The sequence below is a fragment of the Haliotis rubra genome, unplaced genomic scaffold (genome assembly GCF_003918875.1).
Source record: "Haliotis rubra isolate DU_JTF1 unplaced genomic scaffold, ASM391887v1 Scf53, whole genome shotgun sequence".
Taxonomy (NCBI): Eukaryota; Metazoa; Mollusca; class Gastropoda; order Lepetellida; family Haliotidae; genus Haliotis; species Haliotis rubra.
In genome coordinates, this window is record NW_025767224.1 from 2367142 (window position 1) to 2394150 (window position 27009).

At 41.9% G+C, this 27009-nt stretch overlaps 1 protein-coding gene across 3 annotated transcripts in view; it reads right to left on the reverse strand.

The window, feature by feature from the left end:
- Window positions 1–27009, reverse strand: part of LOC124252931 (beta-1,3-galactosyltransferase 1-like) — a 61984-nt gene that overhangs the window by 29499 nt on the left and 5476 nt on the right. Inside the window, exon 1 of one of the 3 annotated variants that reach the window (XR_006892067.1) lies at window positions 10070–10286. The exons of 1 other annotated variant lie outside the window; for it this stretch is intronic. Coding sequence is in view for 1 of the 2 variants with exons in the window: in XM_046686609.1 (XP_046542565.1) it covers window positions 9673–9695 (23 nt within the window). In the remaining variant the exon portion in view is untranslated. Of the gene's footprint in view, window positions 1–9672; window positions 9742–10069; window positions 10287–27009 lie in introns of those variants that run through there. One more of the 3 variants, XM_046686609.1, reaches the window with a different exon arrangement.

Here is a 27009-nt window from a genome sequence, read left to right on the forward strand (position 1 = left end):
ACCCAGCCGCGCGAATATTGCAGAGTCTGAGGAGTTTATTGCGCTTAAACTTAAAATCATACATATTGGCGCCCTAGTTTCGTAACTCTTGCACCCGAACACAGCAATATAAATATTGGCGTCCTACATCTGGGTAGCACGGTATGCACCGATACACACGCTATGAACACGCTCTACTGTGCACGTGGAAGCGTATTGGAGGGATACAAAACAAACGAAATATTTTATTGCATCCATTTAACCAGATGTTTTCAACCATGTCAGGCGAATGGGGTTCTTTATGAAATGTCTTTGTCACTCAACATTAATACATTTTCCGAAGCAATGTGAAATTGAAGTGTATCGAGTGTCAATTTTAATATCACTCTGAAAGGGGACAAAAATCATGTAGATACAGTTGGGAATAGTTCTGCGGATGAGGAATTGCTGCCTGAGTCGCAAAACCTAGAATGAGAATTTGACCAAACGAATAGTTCAGCAGATGATGAACTGATGCTTGCTTCTCGGCAGATAGAAAAAGAAAGTGAACAAACAACTACCAAACGTTTTGGCAACCCTCTCTCAGTTTCTGAATATCAAAGCTTGGAAAATCTCTCAAAAAAATAAAAATACAGAAAAGAAAAGCAGTGGGCAGTGCGGATTTTCAATTCCTGGCAACGTGAAAGGGATGGGTTTGAATCCCAGTTAGGCAGCAATTTATTAAGTATTTATGATGAAGATCTGAATAGGACGCTGAGTCTGTTTGTCACAGCAGTAAGGAACCAAAGGAGTGAGTGAGTTTAGTTTTACGCCGCACAGCAATATTCCAGCTATATGGCGGCGGTCTGTAAATAATCGAGTCTGGACCTGACAATCCATTGATCAACAGCATGAGCATCGATCTGCGCAATTGGGAACCGATGATTTGTCAACCACTGACTGACTGAGTTTAGTTTTACGCCGCTTTTAGCAATATTCCAGCAATATCACGGCGGGGGACACCAGAAATGGGCTTAACACATTGTGCCCATGTGGGGAATCGAACCCGGGTCTTCGGCGTGACGAGCCAACGCTTTAACCACTAGGCTACCCCACCGCCCCTATTTGTCAACCAAGTCAGCGAGCCTGATCACCCGATCACGTTAGTCGCCTCTTACAACTAGCATGGGTTACTGAAGGCAAATATCTAACCCGGACCTTCACGGGTAAGGAACCAAAAGGGAGGTCAATACAAGGGCAACATAGTTCATGAGATTCTTATTTCGATGCAGAGAATCTTGCGCCAAAGTGGTCGAGATGTTAACCTAACCACCGATTTTGCTTTAAGGGGATTAAGAACCATATTAGACGCTAAAATGTAATCACTGGCACAGGCTCACAATACAGGAGAAGGATGCATTGTGGGAGTCGGGTTTGCTTGGGGATGACACCCCGGAAAAGTTGCTTGAAACCGCTATTTATTTGAATGGGCCGTTGTCCATATAGACTTGACCAAAAGTACATGTCATTGAGGTGAGTGAATAATATGGTGATTAGTTAAAATCTTAAAATTAAAAAAAAATGAAATTCATATCGTTTTACAAAAATAGTTTGTTTAAAAAAACATGACGACGGCTACAGTGCAGCTTGTATGCAATGTATGTACAACTTGACTGCAGGCCAGTGGGTTGTGATGACTGGGGAATCGAACCCGCGCCGCAGGCACTTTAACCACTAGGCTACCTCACCGCCCATAGACTTAATTAATAAGTGAGGTGGCCTAGTGGTTACAGTGCCTGCGGCGCGGGTTCGATTCCCCGCAAAGGCACAATGTGTAAAGCCCATGCGTTGTGTCCCCCACCATTATACTGCTGCAATTCAAGTGCTAAAACTATACACTTCGTTGTGGAACGTAACGGTGCTAAAGTGACATTTGACAAGTAATAAATGGATGAAAACATTGAGTTTGTTTCTGTATTTCAGTACAGGGGGTATTACTGTTCTGATTCAGCGTTAGGACCGGGTCAGTAATAGGGCGCCAGTATTTGAAAGTAGGGCGCCAATACACGCGATAAAATCGCCAATATACGAAGCTAGGTCGCCAATAAACGAAAGATACGGGCTTCCCATTCCATGCTTATTGGAGGGATATGTCGTGTAATGGAGGCAATTTTAGGTTTAAATGTAAAAAAGATATTGAACAATGTCTTCAATGTATCCACAAGCGCATTCAGGGTTGTTAGAAATGTGTTTACATGTATCCACTTTATCCGCGTTCAAATCACTACGGTCGAGCTTAGGCCGACAGTGTACGATCTGCCATAATTAAGATCTAGATAATTATTTGATTCATCATTAACTTCACAATATCTTCAATAGGACTTTTTCCACGTGCAATCACTCTATAGTGTTATGCCAAGGTGTTTATGACTTTCGACTTATTGAAACGGAGTTTAGTTCATGTTCATGGTAAATCTTATCACTTTTATGTTTACGAAAGAAATTGATTGTTCCGATTTTATCAGGGTTGAAGTTAACTTGCCACTTGTCTTCCCAGCTAGATATACGGTATAATCATCGTTCAGACAGGATGCGGCAATATCGTGATCATCTACAATTAGGTGTCATCAGCAAATAAACGTATGTGACTTTCTATTCCATCTACTATATCATTTATGCATGCATTACAAAGTAAGGATCCCAATACGGAACCTTGTGGGACGCTTGCAAGTACAAGTTTATAATCGGAACAGTATAGATTAATGACGACCTTTTGTAATCTCTTTTCTAAACAACTTTCAAACCAGTTCAAAAGAGATCTACCGATGCCATAGTTTTAAAGTTTAGAAATGATGCCCTTGTGCCTTACCTTACTAAGGCCTTACTAACGTCACAAACGCAACTCAGACCTCTTTACCTTCATCAAGTCCTTTCGCGATAAAATCATACAAATAAGTTAATTGGTTAGCGGTAGAGTCGCCCGTAAAGTAATTAAATACAGGTTTAAATGCGCATTTTCCGAAAACAAGAGCAATATGTGGAAAGACATTTGGAAGGCCATTAAGAATCACAGTGAAACGAAATGTAGTAGTGCTACGTGTCATGTATTGTCACCTTTGTATTAAACGTCTTTTTAATGAAATTCTTAATACGGGGAACTGCCAAAATGAACTAGGATTGGTGAATAAGCTTTACACCTTATGTAAACACCGCTCCCATACAACATATATACTTTTCACACTTTGCTAAGGATCAAATCATTTATTCAACAGGAAACTATGATGTGGAGTCAAATTTGGTTTAAATATCTAAGCCTATTGTGAGTATGGATCCAAGTTTTCAGCAGTAACTCTGTGTAAAGTTAACTCTGTGTAAAGTAGACGAGCCATTTAATAATATACATATTCTTTACAAAGAACGTAAATGATGCAAGATTTTCTACTCTGTCTTGTTAAGGAAACGTACATTAAAAGAAAAGCTAAACAGCCAGCTTAAATAGGAACGGGATATCAACGTAGATATATCAGAACAACTCTAGAAAGTGTTTAATTATATACCTGTCAGAACAACTTGTAATACACAATTCAGATGGCTTCAATATAACATTGTCCAAAGAATCATTACAAAAAAACAAAGATTTATTTAAATATCAACTGACACAATCTGCTTCTTGTACAATTTGTAATGTTACAATCGAATCAATTATCCACAATTTTGTGAGTGTGTACACGTGAAAACGTTGCTGCAACAAATGAAAGCCTGGATTGAACAAGATACAGGCACAAGATTAATTCTGGATGCAAAACATATCATCTTTGGATATAAAGAAAAACGAAATGATGTATTAAACCTGATTATCATCGCAACAAAATACTATATATATGCAAAGAGATGTTCTAATTCGCATCCGCAGTTTGCTGGATTAAAGAATTACCTACACACCCTGTATGAAATTGACAAATGTCCTGCCTTTTCGCACTGCAACTATGGTAAATTCTTCACCTTCACCTACATTAATAACCTCTTCACATAAATTCCGGTTTAGTCTCTATACGCCTACATCTCAATTCGCCGACAAAAACAATGTAGGCGAATTGGGATTAGAGAATGCACCCTACTCTTATAATGAACCTGACTCACTGAGTCTTGATCGACTGTTGTTATAAGGATATGTAGTTGAGTAAACAGTATTAGTGCATCCACTGAGAAGTTAAAATAGGTTAGGGTTAAAATAAAATGACAGGGATGAATGCATGCGATGATGAGATGTAGTTAATTTCTCACTGTGGAATACTAAGTTGTTATAAGGATATGTAGTTGAGTAAAGAGGATAAGATCTGTTGACACAAGTGACAACCTCAAGACTTGCGCATGATTGTGTTTTTTAAAAAATAATTACAAACAAACAGAGACAACATTTAAGCTTTTAAGACAGAGACTTCAGACGGCCGGCAGTTCCTGGTGGTAGACGACGGTGATGACAACAGGATTCTAATCTTCACAACCGCAGAGATGATGGATATCCTTGCTGTGGCCGAAACAGTGTACATGGATGGAACGAACATGTTATGTGTGCCCTAGTCTCTGGACCCAAGCGTATGTTTTGCACTGCCTTGTACAGGACCAGATGTATCCAGCTGCCTTTTCCCTACTTCCCAGCAAATCCCGTGACACATATATCAGACTGAGGCAAGATTCCCGCCTCGTATCTGGAACCAGCATGAAAATACAGGACCCAGAACCAACAATCATTTGGAGGGTTTTCACAACGGCTTCAAGAAACTCGTCAGAAAGCAACACCCGAACATATATGAATTCGCCATTGCTATAAAGAAATTGGAAACAGATTATAGACCGGCACGCAGACAGATCGATCATGGAGCAGCTGTCCGCCCCGAAACAAGGATCTACCGAAACCTGGGGAGTCGCTTGGACAGACTTAGAGAGCAACTTGCTTCTGGGAGAAGATCACCCCTTCACTTCCTCGACGCAGCTGGTCACCTTATCAAGTTGAAATGAGAATGGACAATGTCACGATTGTGATCGGAAACTGACAAATAACAGAATAAATAGTCTTTAAAAAAACTGTCTTTTTGTCCTTCAACTACGTCAACTAGAAGATGATGTGATGTAAGATAAATAAATTATCATTTCATTGTGATCAGAAAATGACAAGTAACAGAAATATATAAATTCTTTTTGTCCTTCAACTACTTGAACTAGAAGAGTCCACCTTTAGATCATAGGGGTGCCACTAGTTCACCATTGCGTAATCAATAGTCAACAGGCCATGACATGTTGTTTTAAGACTGTAGACGAAATGGGATGTAGGCGAAATGAGAACATACCCTATGGAGACGTTTTCAACATAATGAAAAACGAGACAACATTCGGCTGACCCATCCAAGGAATCGATTCCAGAGTCAGTTTATGCTTTGGATAAACAGCATGTGATGAATATGAATCTCAATGCCCAGTTTACTCTATTAGGCTTAAAATATATTTCTTTCTCTGATGACATTTGTATCTTCTAATCTTACTTTGCAAATTTTTCAGGCATAAATGCAAGGTACAAAGTAAAACTTTAAACCTTGAACACTTGAATAGAGAGCTTCCTATAAGATATAAGATAGAATAACATGCTTACGATGTTTATAGCAAATCATGATTAATGAGAAAATGCACATAAAAAGAACACCTGAAACCTTTTCTACCCTTTTTATCATAAGTGGCATTGAACCCTTCACTACCCTGGGTAATATATCAATGATAACACGATTATCTAAAGATGTGTTTAGTACACATTGTGTTTACAGGTATTCCACATGGATTTTCTCTCTTTTCTCATTCGAAGATATCCTTGATTAATTAAATAACATTGCTTTCGGTGTTGTTTCATTTAAGTGTAAATTATAGCCCAAACACAGGTCGTCTCTTCAATCAAAGCCAAAATTTAATCCAACATTATTTATTCAATCAAAAATGTGATAAGATTGTCCTTGACATAAGCATACCAGATTTGATGTCACGTTAACAACATTTAGCCACTTAAAACATTAAAGACTGTTTGAGTATAGAGACTTGTTCCGTAGAAGGTTGGCCATAACATTCTATACCACGTTTATTGACATATATATGCTCCATGGATCAAGGAATGAAAGTTTTCCCGTAAGTTTGTCATGGGGGATAGTGGTATACAAGGTAGAAAAATCAGACCAGGACGAAGCTCGTTCCGTTTCTGAGATTGCAAAAATGTAAGCAAATCTTTTGAGTTTTTGAGAATCCACATGGTGTTAATTCCGCTTATCTCAATTTTTATCTGTGAACACCGGGAAAGTCCTTCCTACATAGTATTAAGTATTATGGTTAATCTTCGAGACAGGGACTAGGTTGTACATTTACTGGACCCAGCTATACCTCTCTTCGTACGGATGTTTATGTAGCTTTGGAATGGATATATACTACCCATCAAAAGTCACTTGTGTAAATGTAGCCACGTACTTCAGTCAACCTTCCTAAACTAGATTTTACAAACTATTCCATACTGTTTAAAGGTAATTTTTACACATGAACTGATGTATTGTAAAACAAATTCGTAACGTTGAAAAGATTATTGTCATGAGTTCAATAAATGATGAAATTCAGTGAAAATTGGCGAATTCTTAACAAAACTTTACACCAAAACGCAGCTGTTCACATGCACAATATTTTCACATGCTTTTCAGCATTTCGATGCATAATCCTTGTGCAATTTATCTGCATAAGGTTTGCAGTTGTTTCCCCCAAGTCAGTGGAGAACTTCATCTTCGATGTTACCATGTATACATACATAACATATAGTGAGTGCTTTAAGTGAGTCTAAACTTTTGATGGGTAGTATATCTTCAGGTTTCAAAGTCAGGCCAAACATTGATAACACCGTTGCATGGTTTAGGCAGCTGTCTTCTTCGGTTAACATACCAGCCTTTTATTTGTCATTATTTACGGTAGCGTAGTAGGGCGACGGGGAATTTCTTTAGTCTCGTTATCCCCTACGTAGGACATAGTATCTACTACGTAGGACATAGTATCTACTACGGAGGACATAGTATTTCCTACGTAGGATATAGTATCTACTACGTAGGACATGGTATTTCCTACGTAGGACATAGTATCTACTACGCAGGACTTAGTATTTCCTACGTAGGACATAGTATCCCCTACGTAAGGCATAGTCTACTACGTAGGACATAGTATCTACTACGTAGGACTTAGTATTTCCTACGTAGGACATACTATCTCCTTAATATCTCCTACGTAGGAGATGATAAATATACAATATATACACAACATTTTGATATCTCAGGTATGCAAAGCTCTTTGATTAAACAAATTATGTAATAATGTTTACATATAATGTTTGTTATTTGAGGCCTTGTCAGAGGGAATAACAGCAAACATTTTATGCAAGGCAGACAGACCTTGGATGACAGCTGGCTGGGACAGAATGGCTTTATTCCAATTCTGTTTCCTGTATTTCAGTTTGTGTATTCTACCAATGACAAGATAACGCACTGATTTAAAACTCTCCGAAAGACATTCTGCAGCAGTGATTACAGGAATTAAGACAATGCTGGTAATAGTCACCTCACGGCAACAATGGTCAATTTTATATACAGTTAAACCTGCCAACACCTGCACCTGTCTAATCCGGCACACTTTCAAAACCGGCACAACAATTTGGTCCCGCTATTTTACAACGATATTATGATCATTAAAACATTGTCTAATCCGGCACCTCTCTATTCCGTATTCCGGCAAGACTGTCTGGTCCCAACAAGCAATTGTAACTGTAATTAACACTCTAAACCGGCATGGGTATGAGGCTGAGCAGTCCAATCAAGGACCCATAATCCAGTACACAATTGATCCTCTTGGCACGCTGGTAATCAGGAAGTAGTGATGTAATAGGATGAGTATCCAAGGTAATAACGATCTGCACAATCGTAGGTCTTCTTGTAGATTGAGTTAGCTCCCATTATTAACTTGATGAAAATACGCCAAAAGATCTATCGATCGGAATATAGTGGACAAACCCATGGGAATGTAGTAACCTGTAGTAGCTCCCAGAACTAAGTCTAAATATAGCACACACTGCCGCCTACTGAATGTCCACAATGTTATAATATTCAAACAATGACATAATGAATAACACTGCCATATAACACTAACGAAATGGAACTAAAACAGGATTACCCAAAGTGGCTTAGTTAAACGTTTACAGCCATGACAGTGATCCACGTTTACAGCCATGACAGTGATCTACGTTTACAGCCATGACAGTGATCCACGTTTACAGCCATGACAGTGATCTACGTTTACAGCCATGACAGTGATCCACGTTTACAGCCATGACAGTCATCCACGTTTACAGCCATCACAGTGATCCACGTTTACAGCCACGACAGTGATCCACGTTTACAGCCACGACAGTGATCCATGTTTACAGCCACGACAGTCATCCACGTTTACAGCCATGACAGTGATCCACGTTTACAGCCACGACAGTCATCCACGTTTACAGCCATGACAGTCATCCACGTTTACAACCACGACAGTCATCCACGTTTACAGCCATGACAGTGATCCACGTTTATAGCCATCACAGTCATCCACGTTTACAGCCACGACAGTGATCCGGGTTTACAGCCACGACAGTCATCCACGTTTACAGCCACGACAGTCATCCACGTTTACAGCCATGACAGTCATCCACGTTTACAGCCATCACAGTCATCCACGTTTACAGCCATGACAGTCATCCACGTTTACAGCCAGTCATCCACGTTTACAGCCACAGTCATCCACGTTTACAGCCATCACTGTCATCCACGTTTACAGCCATGACAGTCATCCACGTTTACAGCCACGACAGTGATCCACGTTTACAGCCACGATAGTCATCCACGTTTACAGTCACGACAGTGATCCACGTTTACAGCCACGACAGTCAACCACGTTTACAGCCACGACAGTCATCCACGTTTACAGCCATGACAGTCATCCACGTTTACAGCCATGACAGTCATCCACTTTTACAGCCATGACAGTCATCCACGTTTACGTTTTACAGCCATGACAGTCATCCACGTTTACAGCCACGACAGTCATCCACGTTTACAGCCATCATAGTCATCCACGTTTACAGCCATGACAGTCACCCACGTTTACAGCCATCACAGTCATCCACGTTTACAACCATGACAGTCATCCACGTTTACAGCCACGACAGTCATCCACGTTTACAACCATGACAGTCAACCACGTTTACAGCCATGACAGTCATCCACGTTTACAGCCATGACAGTCATCCACGTTTACAGCCATGACAGTCATCCACGTTTACAACCAGGAAAATGAGTGCAAAAGCGAAAGCTAAAGCCACCTGCATACTCAAACTGGTTTCCAAAATATTTAAACACAGAGGAACAGTTCCAAACAGGCTATGCCTTGAAACTCAACTAGCACTCATTTAAACAAACATGAGCTTACCTTCATTATTATAGTGGATTGCAAATAGCCCTGAACGCCACGTCAGTGACCTAAATGCACATATTCAGAACAAATGGTCAAAAGGGAGAAGTCTCAAAGACACGGACACATGCTGCAGATCCTTCTCTTGGAGCAAGGAAAAGACGAGGCCCTACCACAGTCTTATTGACATATCTTACTCACCTCATACAAGCTGAGGGAACCATAACACTGACACTGGGACAACTACATCATCCCAGTAGGGCCAATCATAATTATCTAGACCGTATACCATGAAATGAACATGAAAGCTCGACTTCAGTCAGCCACGATGAGTAGATAAATGGAGCAATAATTGGGACTTCACCCTCTCAAGTGAAAACCCGTGAGAGTTGTCTTCAAACGCATAGGGTAAAGATAGTATGATGCCAAGTCACTTTTTAGAAGGCAAACCAATCAAATTCGAAAAATGGCCAACTTTCTTGGTAAATTCCTAGATCAACATCTAACAATTAAATATGTGGAACACGGATATCATAAAGCACCGAACGTATTGCTGGCAATTCCATGCATACTTTGGGTACCTCTTAAGGATTCTTACCTGGAGGCAGGTGTGTAAGTGTAAACCAAGAGTCTATAGACTTCCCCTTCTTCCTGAAGCTCTAGATCACTGACTGGAGGCTATGGATGCGCCAGCTGAGATGTCAAGATTTCAACAATTGTGTGGTGACGACATGGGTTGATAGCGAGGCCATTTAACAAGTCATTCAACTACAACGTAATGTTCACTTGACTAACTATGATTGACACATGAGGTCACCAACACTACGCGAAGGAATAGTATTTCCCAAATTTAACAATGTGAGGAAACAAACGCATCATCTTAGGCCCATATCGCCAACGTTTGAAATGTACGTATCATTTGGCCGCCTACTTTGCATTTGTTACGCGGGTCTTGAAATACATGATCATATCGGAGATTATGAACCACGATGACAAAGTTATGTAAGTACGGCCATCGTTTTCAAATATCTATAACATCTGAAATAATTGTAAATGTTGTTCATTTATGACACATGTTTAAATACCTTTGAAATCTTGTATGACCACGTTTAGATTTATCCTATATTTTATACGCTCCTAAATGCTCGGTCACAGTTAAATGAGTTATTACATTATTGACAGAACTTAGCATTTATTTCAGTAATTCAGTTATAAACTTGCATTATGTTACCAGCATTGGCTTGCAGCATCCATTTCAATGACGTAATGAGGTAATTGGCGTCGAAACCCACGTTTTCACATAATTTACAACTGTGAGTTCAAAATATACCATAGCCTATCTACATCACAGCTAATTATTAGGCATATAATATCGTCTTTACCCTTATATCAAAATCGAGCACTTAATCTTCTTTGTACATACTTTATAAAAGTGTTTAACCGCGACCGATGTTTTAAAAGCGATCTGATTTTCAAATGAGAAACTTCAGTTTTCTAGTTTTCATATATATAGTCTTATGCCCAGGAGGCAGTGGCTCATGGGCAAATCTGCTTTGAATTTTTATTATTCTGCTTGAGCATTGCATCCAAGTATGGTGCTGGAAGTCGGAGGTCCCCTTGCTTTGGCATTGTCTGGATGACACTCTGTGGTGGGTGGGGAGCTGGAATGATAAAACCTTATCCTGCTTCGTGGATTTTAAATCCACCCTCCATCTTGTTGTTAATGTTAATCTGCTGCTTGTCACAACATACCCTGTATATATGCTCCTCACCATTTGGTTGTACTCACTTTTAGCTTGATAACGATGTAAGAATCTACATCGAAACGTCGCTCAACGCAAATAAACCAGAAGTTGTCATCCATAAAGTTGTATGTTTCATTTACTGTCTCTACTTCCGTCCGTTATACTATTTGGAATGATTTGGATAGTTTACGATTTCATAAATTTTCTTTCAAAGGTTCCAATTGAAAGGTTTCCATTAAATTTCCGGAAATGATTACGAAATTGTAAATTTCAAATGTTTTGTGCACGGTTGGTATACATGAGATATGATGTTTCGACAAAACACATGCCAAGCCAATGAGCCATTGTATTTCCTACAAAAGGCACACTCACCAATGTTCCGCGCTCTAACTAATTAAGACACTGAAGCTACACGGACCTGTAGTGGATTGGTATTATTACAAATATTCATTTTTCCCAAGGGAGTGTCTGCATTCTGACTCATAATATTGTCTTTAATGATCGCATCACCTGGCAGGAGTGATATATATTTATCTATTTTCCTCATACGAATACTAATATTGCCAGGAGATTAGGGTTATAAAATGCGTTCCCTTCCTTGTACGAGTTGCATTCACTCTGCTTTGCTGGGACATTAGACATACTCGAAGTTAGTCTCCTAGTCCAGGACCTCATTAGTTTCCGGGGCGTTGGGGGTAGCCTAGTGGTTAAGGCGTTCGCCCCTCACGCCGAAGATCCGGGTTCGATTCCCCACATGGGTACAATGTGTGAATTCCCATTTCTGGTGTCCCCCGCCGTGATATTGCTGGAATATTGTTAAAAGTGGCGTAAAACTAAACTCACTCACTCACTCATTATTTTCCTTTCCGCCCAACCCTTTCTGCAATGCAAAAGTCCAAAATGAAGCACGTCTAGACTCCCACTGGTTCTGAATCCACGTGTTTATTTGGGCTAATGAAGCATACTTGGAGTTATCTGTTTGTATCAAAATTTTCCATTTTCAGAGACTTAGCATTTTGTCAACTTGCCAGGATGTCGAAACATGCACCGGTCCATTCCTATATTTATGAAAGTCTCCCACATTAGACAATTGTTAGATCCTATATTCATCTTGCACGTTGTGTAGCCTCTACATGGCATGTGGTTTGTGTGTTTGTTTTCTGTTGCATTTGTATGGGTGGGGAGCTATTTTAGATCAACGCCATTTATGCAGTATAATTTGATTGTTTTCTGACTACCACGGAAGTAGCAACAGAAGTGACCTATTTTTATTTGCACCATAAGCTCTCGATTATTTTGGTGACTTGCCTTTGTGTGAGTTTGTGACGGGTTCCAGAGGTAGGGCACCGTGACACCAAAGGCTTCAGTCTTTGTGAAAATAAAACAATTCGAACCCAGTATTTCACATAGTGGAAAATTCTGTGATCATTTTGTTTTAGTACTGGTAATATAAGCATATAAAAAGTGTTCAAATATATACCGGTACCCTTAATATTCGGAATAATTATTTATTCGGATAAATAATTTTCAAAGGCATGAAAAAGTCAGGCACCTAATCGCCATTTTTAGTGGAAGTCGCGGTGGCTGAGCGGGTTGAAGGCGTCTGACTTTGTGTACTGGCGATTAGGTGCCTGGCTCTGAGGGTGTGGGTTTGAACCTGGATGGGATTCAACCCAACAAAAGTACTACAATGTGTACTTTTACTAAGAAAGTGAAGTGTAATCCTAAATGGAACAAATGTTACATTTGACCACCTTCTAAATGGCATTGTGTACTCAGAGGAGGTGAACGTTTAGCGCCGAATTGCGTTCAGCAAGTCCGACGCCGAGCCGAACCGGCCGATAGCGTGATGGTGTGGGGAGAGATTTGCGGCCATCTCAAAACGAGACATGTGATTATTGATGGCAGCTTGAATGCTCGGAGATACAGGGATGAAGTTTTGCGACCAGATGTGTTATCCAGCAACAACCACGTGGCATTGTCTACCAACACAATAACCCACGGCCTCATACAGCAAGAATGGCAAACGAAACAAAACGCTAGCATCGTTGTTTTGCCGTTGTTTTCCGATAGAACACTTATGGGACTACCTGGATCGACAAATCAGAAGACAACCAGCGCCACCTTTCAACAGTTAGAACATTGGCTCCCGCAGGAATGGCAACGGATCACTGAGATCACACCTAACGTCATTCGTCGTTTTACGTCATCAATGCGTCGACGTGTTTTGGCGTGTATTGAAGCCAATCGTGGTCACACTCACTATTGATTCCACATTTGATGACATTTTGCAGAATAAACCGCCGTGTTGATTTGTGTAAAGACTACGATACCACGTGTCTTTCAGTGTCAGTGTCAAACGGGACTTTCGACTCTGTATGACCTGAAATTGTGTACATTTGCTGTAGAATTGTATACTCTGTTGAAATTATACTGATGTTCATTTATATAATGTTTTTGTTTTCTTTCCAAGTTTGGCCAAACACACTGTGTCCTTTCCTTTGAGCACTCGTCTATACATAAGTAAATCCGGTCATAGCATGTATTTTCTACAGTGTTTGCTGCGTCTTTTCACCACACAAAATGAATGTATTGCCCAAATTTACTACCGGTAGGAAATCTACGTGTCATCTGGCTGTCAGATTTACACACGTTTAAAAGGGTGTTAAAATTAACGAACACTCAACTCTGTATTTACATGTATTTCACAGGTGTGTAAATCCGGCCATTGTTTTCATATGTTGTCTAGCATGTGTAACATATGTAAATGCTGTGATTGTAGGACATGTATTTTAATACCTTAAATCTCGTATGACCAGGGTTAGGGGTGCCATATATTTAGTACACGCGTGAATGGTTGGTAATGGATAAATATAGTGTTACAAGATTAACACTACTTTAACATGTATTTCAATGGTTCTGTAATGTAACTTTCACATCGGGTTCGTTAGCACGTCGGACCACGCCATAATGCACGGAGATCATTAGAAACACATGGCGAAGTGATACCCATGACTGAGCACAACTATTAACGTGCCTGCCTTTCTTGACATACACATGATGTTTGTTTAAAAGGTTCAAATATTGGGTCTATGGGCTAGAGCGGAATGTATGTTAGGGAGTGTGTGTGTGTGTGTGTGTGTGTGCAGTGTGAGGTAGGGGTGTTTGATAGGGCAGACCTAGGGTGGGGTGATGGCGGTGGGGTTACTGATAAGCCTGTCTGCAGCTGGTCAGTAGGTAATACCGTTTATACTTTTTGAAATGGAAATTACATTACAATTTAAATAACTGATCTTAGGTGCACTTCTTATATATAACATGCAAGGAGAGACTGCTTATTGCAATAAAACACAGACAGATGTGTTCACACAGACATGAGCCGGTAGGTCCCTAATTTTAGTGCACACTTGTATGAGTTATCAGACTGATCATAGCTGCACAAATTTTATTATCTATTCTTTCAAAAATGATGATTACAATGTATTAATGATTCCCGGTGTAAATTACTGTTGTAAATGTGTAAACATGCACATACGTACTTGGTATAACCTCTTTTTTATTCGGAATCTAGATATTATCCCATACGGACGTTTTCTAAAATGTCAGTTCCCGACGGAATATACATAAGTGTACACCTATTTTGATTCCAGTTCTAGGGTAGATTATAGAAAATTCTTGTTATTACAATTAGTTCATAAGTTTAGGTAACTACGCAGTTTCGATAATTACTGGAAGTTTACCACCTGACAGCATTTGTTACTCATGCGTTTTCATTTTGCTTTTGCTCTCTGATTTGTTATACATTACATAAATATGTTAATTATTTTGGCATCCCGATATCATGGAATAAATGTTTACTTATTAATCTATCAAAGTGCCGAAACTTATTGTCTGTATGCGTTACTGTTATTGAGTGAAACTGTTAAATGTACCTTCGTACAGAATTTCCAGGAAATACACACTGAAAATTGCTAAATTTTGGTAAAGATTGCAAACAATTATTATTCATATACCAGTTTTAAAGTATCAGTGTGCAGATGTTCAATGGAAAAAAGACCAAGTAATTTGGAAGATTCACAGACTAACAGTATTTCTTTACAGTATTTTCTTACAGACATATATAGAAAATTATTTTTACGGGTATGGAACGAGTGGGGAAAAACATCTGCAAAGCATCTGAGTCCGCTGAGATTATCCTTTAAAAACATCATATGTACATTTAACAATTACTTATCATTCATTGCAACCAAAGCATTACATAAAGGCCATATTTCCAGACAGCATGACATCACCTTTGGCCGGAGTTCCAAATATTTGACACCGAAACCTGTCAGTTAACGCAAAGGAAATAACCCTTGCGTTTTACAATGATGCCTTAATCAGTCACAATGAAGTATAGGTTGCCATGTGTTTTCCAATATGACAATGTGACTGAGTCAGTGAAATCCTAATATTTACCAAATAAAATTGTAATGAAGCCTTTCTTCAAGCAGTGACTTAACGCCATACATAGCTAAACTTGCTTAGATCATTAAACAAAAGAAAAGAAAAGAAAACAAAAAAAAACAAAAAAAAACCTAACAACTTCATGTAAGGCATCATAGATATTTCACAAACATGGTACAGTACCCTTTAAAAATATAATTAAAGAAAAGCACTGAGACATTCTCCTGAAGCTGTGGAAATCTACACTTGCCACATTTTCTAGACTTGCGTGGGTTTGGATATATTAGCTTCAGGGTCTGTATGGCAGACTACGTCCCAACATACGCTCAATCACATGTGTCTCCAGGTCACGGAGAATCATTGGTGCAGGGGCCCGTATTGCAATTCTCGTGCGTTTGCATGTGTTGTTGACGCGGCATGGACGCCTTGTAACATCACTATTTGATTATGATTCACAAACACATGCTCATGATATGGTCGGAATCATGCCACGGATTAGCAGATATTTATCATGAAAACAGGTTTTTATGTAGGTGGCTTGAAACTTGCTTTTACAAAGGCCAATAGATTCGATCACAATGCTTTTCGTTTTACAGCTTCTTTTCTCTTAATATGCTGACCTCAAAACTGATTTAAATTCTAATCGCTGAGTAAAGAGTAAGACAATAAATAGTATGTCAATTTATCGTTACCCTGACAACCCTGTGATATTTTACCTTATGTAAGAGAGCTATAAATACGATGCTGGGTGTGGCGGTACTACTGCAGTTGATAGTGTCTGTCGTAAATTTTAATAAGTTGCTTCAACGCTATCACTAATCACTGGGTATCTATACAATTACATGTGTGATGGATAAGAATTTGCGTCGCTAGCTTTCTCAATAATCTGAATACATGTATGTAGCGTTAAACCGGCAGATACCTATAGAAGAAAGTGTTTGCCCTACCTGTAACAACGATGCCCCGTGTCTATAGAAGGGATATAATATGGGGATGAATGACATGTACCTTTATCTTGGCCCGTTTATGATGATACATACTGCGATCTTTCACAATAATCTCTCTGGCTATCAGATTGAGGGTACTTTTTAATCATAACCAGTATTTCAATTATTGTATTTATACAGTAACATTCTTCGAACGTTCTCCATATATACGTCCGTCAGATACATCGCGCACTACCCCATTCTCTTTTGATCTTCTCAAGCGACTGTTACAAGTTCGAAGAATCCTGGTCAAAGTTGAAAAGTCTTAAGACTATTCCCGACTATTCTGTAACATACACATTGTACCTAAAATGGGTAGAGCTTCCGTTCGGGGGAATATCAGAAGGACAGCGATACACTTATCCCCAATGTTGTAGAAGGCACTCCACTTACTTAGGAAAACAATAACTTAATGAGATATTGCATTCATGTCGGAATCAATATTTTCGGCCCCAATCAGATGTGAACTTGAACATTTTTTCACCGTGGCCCTACTACGCTTCCGTAGAACTAAACCCGAACTTGAAACTGTTACTGTAAGAGACAGTACTAGTTATCATGAACATAGAACCGTTCACAGAGAACAGTTCTCTGTCAAGATTGTACAGGAGGTGGTGCGCGTGTAAACGTATGAAGTTATATTTGTTACACGAATGGCGTTATGAATTAGCTTCACACTATCATCTGCGACTGAATGTGTTCGATATTCATTGCGCGATCAAAGGTAACAAAAAAATTAAACTCCCAGCGTTGTTGAGTGAGTGACTCAACATGGATTTATGCATAAACACCATACAGGGCATTGATTAGATTCATGTTCCCGTCATGTTCAGATTATAACCACAAAGGAAAGACCAGCACGAACAAACACAGGCGATCACTACTCGCTCTCGCTTTATGAGATATACGACGACAAATGGTTGTTGTCACAACGTGTAATCAGTGAGTGTTCAATAGCAAAACCAGTCAGTAGTTTACAAACTAAATAAAAAAAAGGCCAGGTTACTTTTTATCCACTATTATGTATCATTTAGCATGTGATAAGTTGTAGAAAGGCTACACTTCGAAGAGTAAAAAAACACAAGAACTTCCATTTGTTTTCCGTTGTCAGATCACATAATGCCAATGTCATCGCTGGGCGTGGGACGTGAAATGACTGAAAAGCAGATCAGCGCGGAATACATTCTGTGTTTCAAAGACAGCTATTTAACATGCAAGACTAGTGTAAATCGCATAATGCCAATGTTATCGCTGGGCGTGGGACGTGAAGTGACTGAAAAGCAAATCAGCTTGGCATACATTCTGTGTTTCAAAGACAGCTATTTAACATGAAGGACTAGTGTAAATTTTGCAGTAATGACGATCGAAATGGGTCGACCAATATGAATAATATCTCAAATCTATTATATGCCTATGAGTATGAAAGTAAGTACATGCAATGCCTTGCAAATGGTATTATTGATAAAGATAACTTGACAAACGATCAGCCATTATAGGGACGGTGGGGTAGCCAAGTGGTTAAAGCGTTCGCTCGTCACGACGAAAACCCGGGTTCGCTTCCCCCAATGGGTACTATGTGTGAAACCCATTTTAGGTGTCCCCCCGCCGTGATATTGCCGGAATATTGCTAAAAGCAGGTAAAACTAAACTCACCCACTCACTCCATTATAACCGACACTGTCCATGTATTTCCTGCAGCCCCGACTATTTTGCCGTCGCCCATGTCCGTGTATGAACCGCACACAGACACATACAAATTGCATGTTACAATAATGTCAGTAAAAGCTGATATCACCTAACTGCGTTTTCGTGCAAGGTTAAAGAGTTACAATGCCTTTAAGGAGATATGCAAGTAAACGATAGAAGGAATCTCGTAGCCTGCTGTTACTCTGTAATCAACGAGTGAGTGAGTATGGCTTGCGCCACTTTTAGCAATATTCCAGCAATATCGCGGGGCGGAGGTGGCCTCACACATTATGCAAATGTGGGAAACTGAACCCGGATCCACGAGCGAATGCTTTAACCACTAGGCCAGCAAACTGAACCGCCATGATCAACGAAGACACGTGACCAAGACAACCATATTCCTATGGTTGTTTTCATGTATGGACACAGCAGATAATTTCATACATGCTTTCATTCAGAAAGTGAAATATGTGTATCTATAAAATTTTATTTTCTAGCATTGCCATCGAAAAACAGTTTTATTACTTCCTTTTTAAAACTGTTTCTGAAGAGAGAATACAATACAACCATTCTGAATAACACATATAAGATTCAGATTTAAGATTCACAAATCGTAATCGAGACGGGAAGCTATATGAGGACCTTAGGAGAACACATAACTTGTCAGTTGACACGAATTATTATCAGTGAAGATCTTACCGGACCCCGAGCAGCGCTAGCTCGAAGGGCGCGCCAGCTTGTCTTGGAAAAGAAAGTTGAGGCATCATGGGTGACCATGTGGGGTCATGCATCCTCATAAAGATGCTGGACGGGACGGCGAGAAAGGTGGCCAACAGCACTTCGATGAAGTGTGCAATCAAAGTGGTGATTAGTCAGGACAAATGAACACTATTACAGTCATGAGATAACTTGCATGAGATACCCATAATGCCCTTGCACGATCTCATGAACAGTCACTGTCGATAGTCATCATGACTCCGTGCTTCACATCAGTGTAACTGTGCATAAAACTGTGTTGTTTACAGTAACATTGCGGTTTTGCAGAGCTTCACATGTGATATAAATGAACAATTTATATCATTTAGATAAATATGATATTATGCGCTCATGAAGGTGTCAACGCCTCCCTTCTCGTCTTCAGTCAGTCGGGTTCGAATCCCCACATGGGTACAATGAGTGAAGCCCATTTCTGGTGTCCCCCGCCGTGATATTGCTGGAATATTGCTAAAAGCGGCGTAAAACCAAATTCAGTCAGTCTTCAGTCAGTGACACTCACCGCTAGATGTTAACGGTGAACGCGCTGCGAATGTTGTGAAGCACGTGCACGTGAGTGTGTGGGATGCACGAGCAGTGTGTCCGTGCTATACATGCTATGTAACGGGTCTGTCTACTACAGAGAGACAACACGTACTTACAATAGATCGTCCATACAGGTAAACTGTTAGCTTCCTCCGATGATAACGAGTCCCAATGTACCAACTTGATTTGTATGCATACTATGATTTTGCTTGCTTGGTTCCTCATTTCATTAAAATGCAGATACGAATACACATTTGTTTGCTTCTCTAACCAGGTGACCGCCTCCGTGGTGTAGTGGTTAGAGCGTCCGCCCGGAGAGCGGAAGGTCGCGGGTTCGATCCCCGACCGCGTCATACCAAAAGACGTTAAAATATGGTACTTGTTGGTCCCTGTCTGGCGCTCGGCATTAATGGGTACAACAAGGACTGGTCGGCTTGGAGTCAGTGTGTCTGAGTGGGGTATTCATGCTTCACTGCGGCATGGTATCTCAGTGGGCTAGCACTATAAAACCAGTTTAAGTCTGGGCTAGTACAAGCAGCCGCACATACACATACACATGCATGCACGTCGTCATATGAGCGAAATATTCTCAAGCACGACGTAAAACCCAATTTCACCTCACCTCACCTCTCACCAGGTGTAATCTTGAATACGAGTGGACGTTGCTCAGCATAGCATTGAATACATGCATAATACATTGTGTAGTATATGTTTGAGCACAGGTAACATGACGATGTACGAACCGTTCATGTACATACCTCTGATATCCGATATGATATCTAGGGTGTGTAAACATTTGCAAATTTCTAAATTTACATGCGTTTCCCCACCTAAGTATATTTACAAGTTTCCAACCCGAGCAAACCTAGAACGAAATCGGAAATTTCAGCACCCATTGAAATTCAAAGGAATGCACTGGAAATACTGTATGATCATGTATTTACTGGGGTATTTGTTTTGCAATTCACGTTTGGTAATACCTGATAATCCGGTCATGGCATACATGAACGAGGTGCTTGTGCATACGGAAATGTACGACGAGCATATGTTTCAAAGGTATAGATTTGTATGAAATATATGCCCGAAGTTGGGAAATCTCTGGAAACATACGTAATCCGGTCATAGCATGTATTTCCTACTTTATTTACGTATATTTCAATGGTGTACTATCCGGCTTTTGGTCCTGTGTTTGTGTAAAAGCTATTAGCGACAAGCGATACCCAGCCCCAACCGGTGCAATGCTCTTCACGAGCCGTGTCTCGCTTTGTCCTAAAGCAGTGAGTAGTATAGACAATGATGGTACGGGACCAGGCCCCTCCCAAGGGCTCAATTTAAAAAAATTCTGCTGTCTCCCTCGTATTCTCCCGGCTGGTACAAGTAGCTTATGCTGACCCGGTCCGATAATGTTTTCTCCATTTTATTCCGACATGCCGCTGACGACGATGATTCAACAGATTTCATTTTGATGGCTTCGACGGGTCCCTTGCCCACGAGTCTGGTGACTTCATTGTTGATGGCATCCACCACTTGAGGTAAGCGTACGACTCATTCCTTGTTTCTGTTTTTTGGATCCATTAAATCCCGCTAGTACTAGTGCGAGAAAAGGCGTTCGGCTGAGGTGTGATTGAATCTCTCGACTATGGCTTGGCTATGGTGAGCTACCGCTATACCTCGTCTCACTTGGACTTTGTGCTTGGCCAGCAGCTGCGACACGGCTCCCATGAACTCGTGTCTGGGATTGACTTGCAATACAGTAGGCCAGGTCAAGCGACTGCATTTGTAGATGCGTTCAAAGGCTTTGGTGACCTCGTTCGAATCTTTCGTTGTCAACAGTTCGGCTTCCTCGTAGCGACTGGCGACGTCGACAGCGGTCAGTGCGTACTTGTAGGTTTTGCGTCTCACCCTGTCGTGAGGGAGAAACAGGAGGTCGGCTTGGTGAACGCGATTCGGCGTTGAAATGTCAAATTTTCTTCTCAGGATGTACCGAGGCGATGTCGAGGTAGACTTGCCAGATGGCTTGTTTTTTAAGCCAACCTTCAGCGACGTCTTTCGAGACTCGAGCGGCTTTGGTGAGTTTCAGGATGGCGTCCTCGCCTTTCCAGTACCCGCGCGGGCTGTAATAAATTTTCTCCATGATGTATGTACGCATTACATTATTCGATTATTCGATACGCGTTTGTGTCCGTACGCATAAATGGTGACTCCATCGATGGTTTCGTGTCCATGGGAGACAGCGAGGTCTTGTTGATTCTCAGTCAGTATATCCTGTGTCCGTCGCTTCTCAGCATGTTCATTTGGTGTTTGAATGTTTTGTTCTTGAACAGGGCTTCCTTGAATCTGGCGTGCTTGGTGCGTTTTTTCACCACGTGATTTCTCAGCCTTTCACCTTTCGGATTTCGTTGTCGTCGGCTTTCTTGATGGAATACATCTTGGGTCTCAAGCCGACGTACTCGGGGATCGGTGTGCCCGCACATTCATCCTTCATCTTGTCGAGCACTTCTTTGCTGACTTGGCTGTGCATAGGGTGATCTTTAGGGTAGTCACTGGTGTCGTACAGGTACATGCGCTTCTTAATGTCCTCGTACACGTCCTTGGTGTGAATTGCCATGAGCAGGGAATCCGTGTCCGTGTACAGCACTTTGCAACTATCGCCGTACTGCTTTTGCAGCTCGTTGTAGTAGAAATCGCCTTCCCGGAAACGCCTTCCCGGAAACAGAAAGACCGGGAACTGATTTTCATGGCGCTGGGTCTAGCGGCGACCGTGTTGATCGCTAAACAATTAGACTAAAAATATATTTATGTGTATATACATAAAGATGGGAAGACGCGCACCGTATAACTGCAAGTACTAGGAAAAACCGAAACCTGCGGCAAAAAATGCACCACCGAATATTGCAGCATACACATGATGTCCATACGAAATTACACGTGCGAACTGTGTGGCGTGGGCGTGAACCGTCATTATCATCGTTGCAAATCCCACGGAGCGGACGTGGTACGAGGCCATCTCATCTACTTGACGAAAAGAGACTACATCAATGAACGCAACCGACTGCTCAGAATACAAATCTAACGTGCATGTTGAAAGTTTAACATTTAACAGCGAGACCACACCAACAAACTACTAGAGATTTTGACTCGCAGCCGAACAAAGCGATGAAAATCCTATTAGAGATTTTACTTCACCCCTGACTGTAGCGAACAAGCTATTAGAGATTTGATTTTGCATCTGAATATAATTTTTTTTCATTTAGAAAAAGGTTTTCACACATTGATATAGCAACGATGATTACCGTTCGAGAACTGAAAGGATTGCCAAAAAACGTGGAGTGAACGGTTACTCCCGTTTGAGGAAATCTCAGCTGTTGGAATTGCTCGGCATCGTCGACAAATCCACGATGAAACAACTCAAGCTTCGAGCATAAAAACAGGGGCTCAGAGGTTATTCGCGCATGAGGAAAGCCGAGCTCCTCGAACTGCTGGAGGAACACAAACCCGTCGAACTACGGTTCTTGCGGATGAAGCATGCCATAGGTAAGTATCTGAGAGGCTGGCGGATGGACGTCGACAAAAACATGGACGTCGACGATATCAAATCCATGATCATCGACAAAGTCAACGAGGAACTGATGGATCTGCCAAGCCTCAAACTTTAACTCACAGTGAGTATGTCGCTGGAAAAACAGCAGACGGACGGCACCACAGATCACATCCAGCCTTACTTCAGAGGCAAGCAAGAAGTTGCGACTCAACCCGAATCTGTCGACGCGTCCATCGACACCTCGTTTGCAAAAATACGAGAATGCCTGAAAGGCATGGCACATGGGCTCGGGCTGGGTTGTGGACACGATCGACATGGTCTACCTGGACATAGCAAACTACATGCCGTTCAAAGGAGGGTCGTACCTGGACCTGCCACCGTACTACAATAAAAAACAAGCCATGGTCAACGTCAAAAACAAAGGCGATGACTGTTTACCAGTGGCGATCATAGCTGACTTGCATCCGGCTACCCATCATACAGACAGACTTTCCAGCTATCCCTCCATCGAGGAATCCGGCCTCGACTTTACCGGGATAGACATGCCTACTCCCATCTCACAAATCGCTCGAGTGGAAAAACATAACCATCTGGCTATTAACATCTTCGGACACGAAGGGAACACAACTATTGTGCACAGGATAAGCCCTGTCCTATATAAAACCGTGCGAAGGACCAATTTATTTCTGATCGAAAAAAAGGACAAGTATCACTACGCAATGATTAAAAGTTTCTGCAGACTGTTGTACGATCAATCGAAGCACGCCGGAAAAAAACACTTTTGCAAGCGGTGTCTGCACGGCTACACACCAGGCGACCAACGCTGGAATCGCAGCGGGAGGATTGCCGAGGCGTGGGACAGACAGCCGTCCTAATCGACATGCCCGACGAAAACGACAACGTTGACAACGTCAACCACAAGCATCAAATGTCCGTGCCTTACGTCATCTACGCCGACTTCAAAGCCCTCATCAAAAACGTCGACATCGTCGCTCCGTCGTCCCGGACAGAAGTTTCACTCACAAAACGCAAGAGCACGAAGCCTGAGGGTTCGGTTACGTGGTCGTTCGATGTGACAGACAAACGAACACCTCCGTGGTCTACCGAGGTCACGACGCGGACGAAACATTTATCACGTTCTTACAACACGAAGAGAAAAAAATCAGGAAAGAGTTGTCAGATCCTGCTCTCATACGCATGATGTCGAAGGATAAACTCACTCACAAGAAGGCTAAGAATTGCCACGTGTGCGACGAACCCCTGTGCGGGGATTCCGTGAGAGATCACTGCCACATCACCAGCAAGTACAGAGCCGCTGCTCACAACATGTGCAACCTGAAGCTCAAAATCGACCCCAAAACCATCAAAATCCCCATCGTGTTTCACAACCTTCGCGGGTACGATTCTCACCTGATCATGCAGGCCATCGCGAAGGTCGACGGCAACATAACGTTCATCCCCAACAACATGGAAAAATACATCTCATTCTCATTAAACGGTCTGAGATTTATCGATAGCATTCAGTTCCTGCTGTCGTCTCTAGACAGTCTGGTGAAGGTCAACGACCCGGACGACTTCGACATCACCAATTGATACCTCACATCAACCAATTTTACAGCAACTTGACGGACTCGGTCATAACCCCGGACAATTACGCGCACGCGATTAACGTGTGGGACAAACTGGGCTGCAAGAATTTGGGCGATTACCACGACCTGTACTTGAAAACGGACATGCTGCTGCTGGCTGACATGTTCGAGATATTCAGAAAAACGTGCTAGAAACAGTACGGCCTGGACCCAACGTGGTATTTCTCATCCCCCGTTCTCTCTTGGGACGCCTTGTTGAAAAAGACTAGAGTTAAATTGGAATTGTAAACGGATTACGACATGCACTTGTTCGTGAAAAGGCTTGCGAGGCGGGATTTCCATGGCCTCTAAACGATACGCGAAAGCCAACAACAAGTACGTTCCCGGTCACGACCTCAGCAAACCGACCAAACACATACTCAACGCCAACAACCTGTATGGCTGGGCCTTGAGTCAGTATCTCCCCACCGGGGGATTCGAATGGGTCTCTTCACCCGAGATAATCGATGTGAATAGCATTGCACCGGATTCGGACAAAGGCTACGTGCTCGAAGTGGACTTGGACTATCCCGCAGAACTACACGAATCGCACAACAGCTATCCGCTAGCCCCGAACGATTGACGGTGAACCCGGACTGGATGTCTGAATATCAACGAAATTTACTGGGAGACAATAAGCCGGCTAACGTTGAAAAACTCGTGCCGAACTTGATGAACAAGTCAAAATACGTCATTCACTATCACAATCTGCAGCTGTACTTGTCGCTGGGAATGAAACTCACAAAAATACACAGGGCTCTCGAGTTCGATCAAAGTCCATGGATGGAGCCTTACATCCGAATGAACACAGACTTGCGAAAGCTGGCCACCAGCGATTTCGAGAAAAACTTGTACAAACTCATGAACAACTCGGTGTTCGGCAAGACAAAGAGAATTTGAGAAAACGCGTTAATTGGAAATTAGTCACATCCAGCTTGGCGGCGCTGCACATAAACAAAAGCCACATCAAATTCAATCGGCCCGTTTACGTGGGGATGAGCATCCGCGACTTATCCAAACACTTCATGTACGATTTCTACTACAATGAGCAGAAAAGCAGTCCGGCGATAGTTGCAAAGTGCTGTACACGGACACGGATTCCCTGCTCATGGCAATTCACACCAAGGATGTGTACGAGGACATTAAAAAACGCATGCACCTGTACGACACCAGCGACTACCCTAAAGATCACCCTATCCACAGCCAAGACAACAAAACAAGTGCTCGGCAAGATGAAGGATGAATGCGCGGGCACGCCGATCCCCGAGTACGTCGGCTTGAGACCCAAGATGTATTCCATCAAGAAAGCCGACGACAACGAAATCTGAAAGGCCAAAGGCGTGAAGAAACATGTGGTGAAAAACACACCAAGCACGCCAAATTCAAGGAAGCTCTGTTCAAGAATAAAACGTTCAAACACCAAATGAACATGCTGAGAAGCTACGGACACAGGATATACTGACTGAGAATCAACAAGACCTCGCTGTCTCCCATGGACACGAAACGATGGATTGCCATCAATGGAGTCACCATTTATGCGTACGGACACAAACGCGTATCGAATAATTGAACGCTCACGAACAAATGCGTGCATACATCATGGAGAAAATTTATTACAGCCCGCCGCGGGTACTGGAAAGGCGAGGACGCCATCCCGAAACTCACCAAAGCCGCTCGAGTCTTGAAAGACGTCGCCTCGGTACATCCCGAGAAGAAAATTTGACATTTTAATGCCGAATCGCGTTCACCAAGCCGACCTCCTGTTTCTCCCTTATGACCGGGTGAGACGTAAAACCTACAAGTACGCACTGACCGTTGTCGACGTCGCCAGTTGACAACAAAAGATTCGAAAGAAGTCGCCAGGGCTTTGAACGCATCTACAAACGCAGTCGCTTGACCTGGCCTACCGTATTGCAAGTCAATCCCGGAGGCGAGTACAAAGCACAAAGTCCAAGTGAGACGAGGTATAGCAGGAGCTCCCCGTAGCTAAGCCATAGTCGAGAGATTCAATCGCACCTCAGCCGAACGCCTGTTCTCGCACCAGTACTCGTGGGATTTAATGGATCCCAAAAACAGAAACAAGGAATGGGTCGTACGCTTACCTCAAGTGGTGGATGCCATCAACAATGAAGTCACCAGACTCGTGGGCAAGAGACCCGTCGAAGCCATCAAAATGAAATCTGTTGAATCATCGTCGTCAGCGGCAC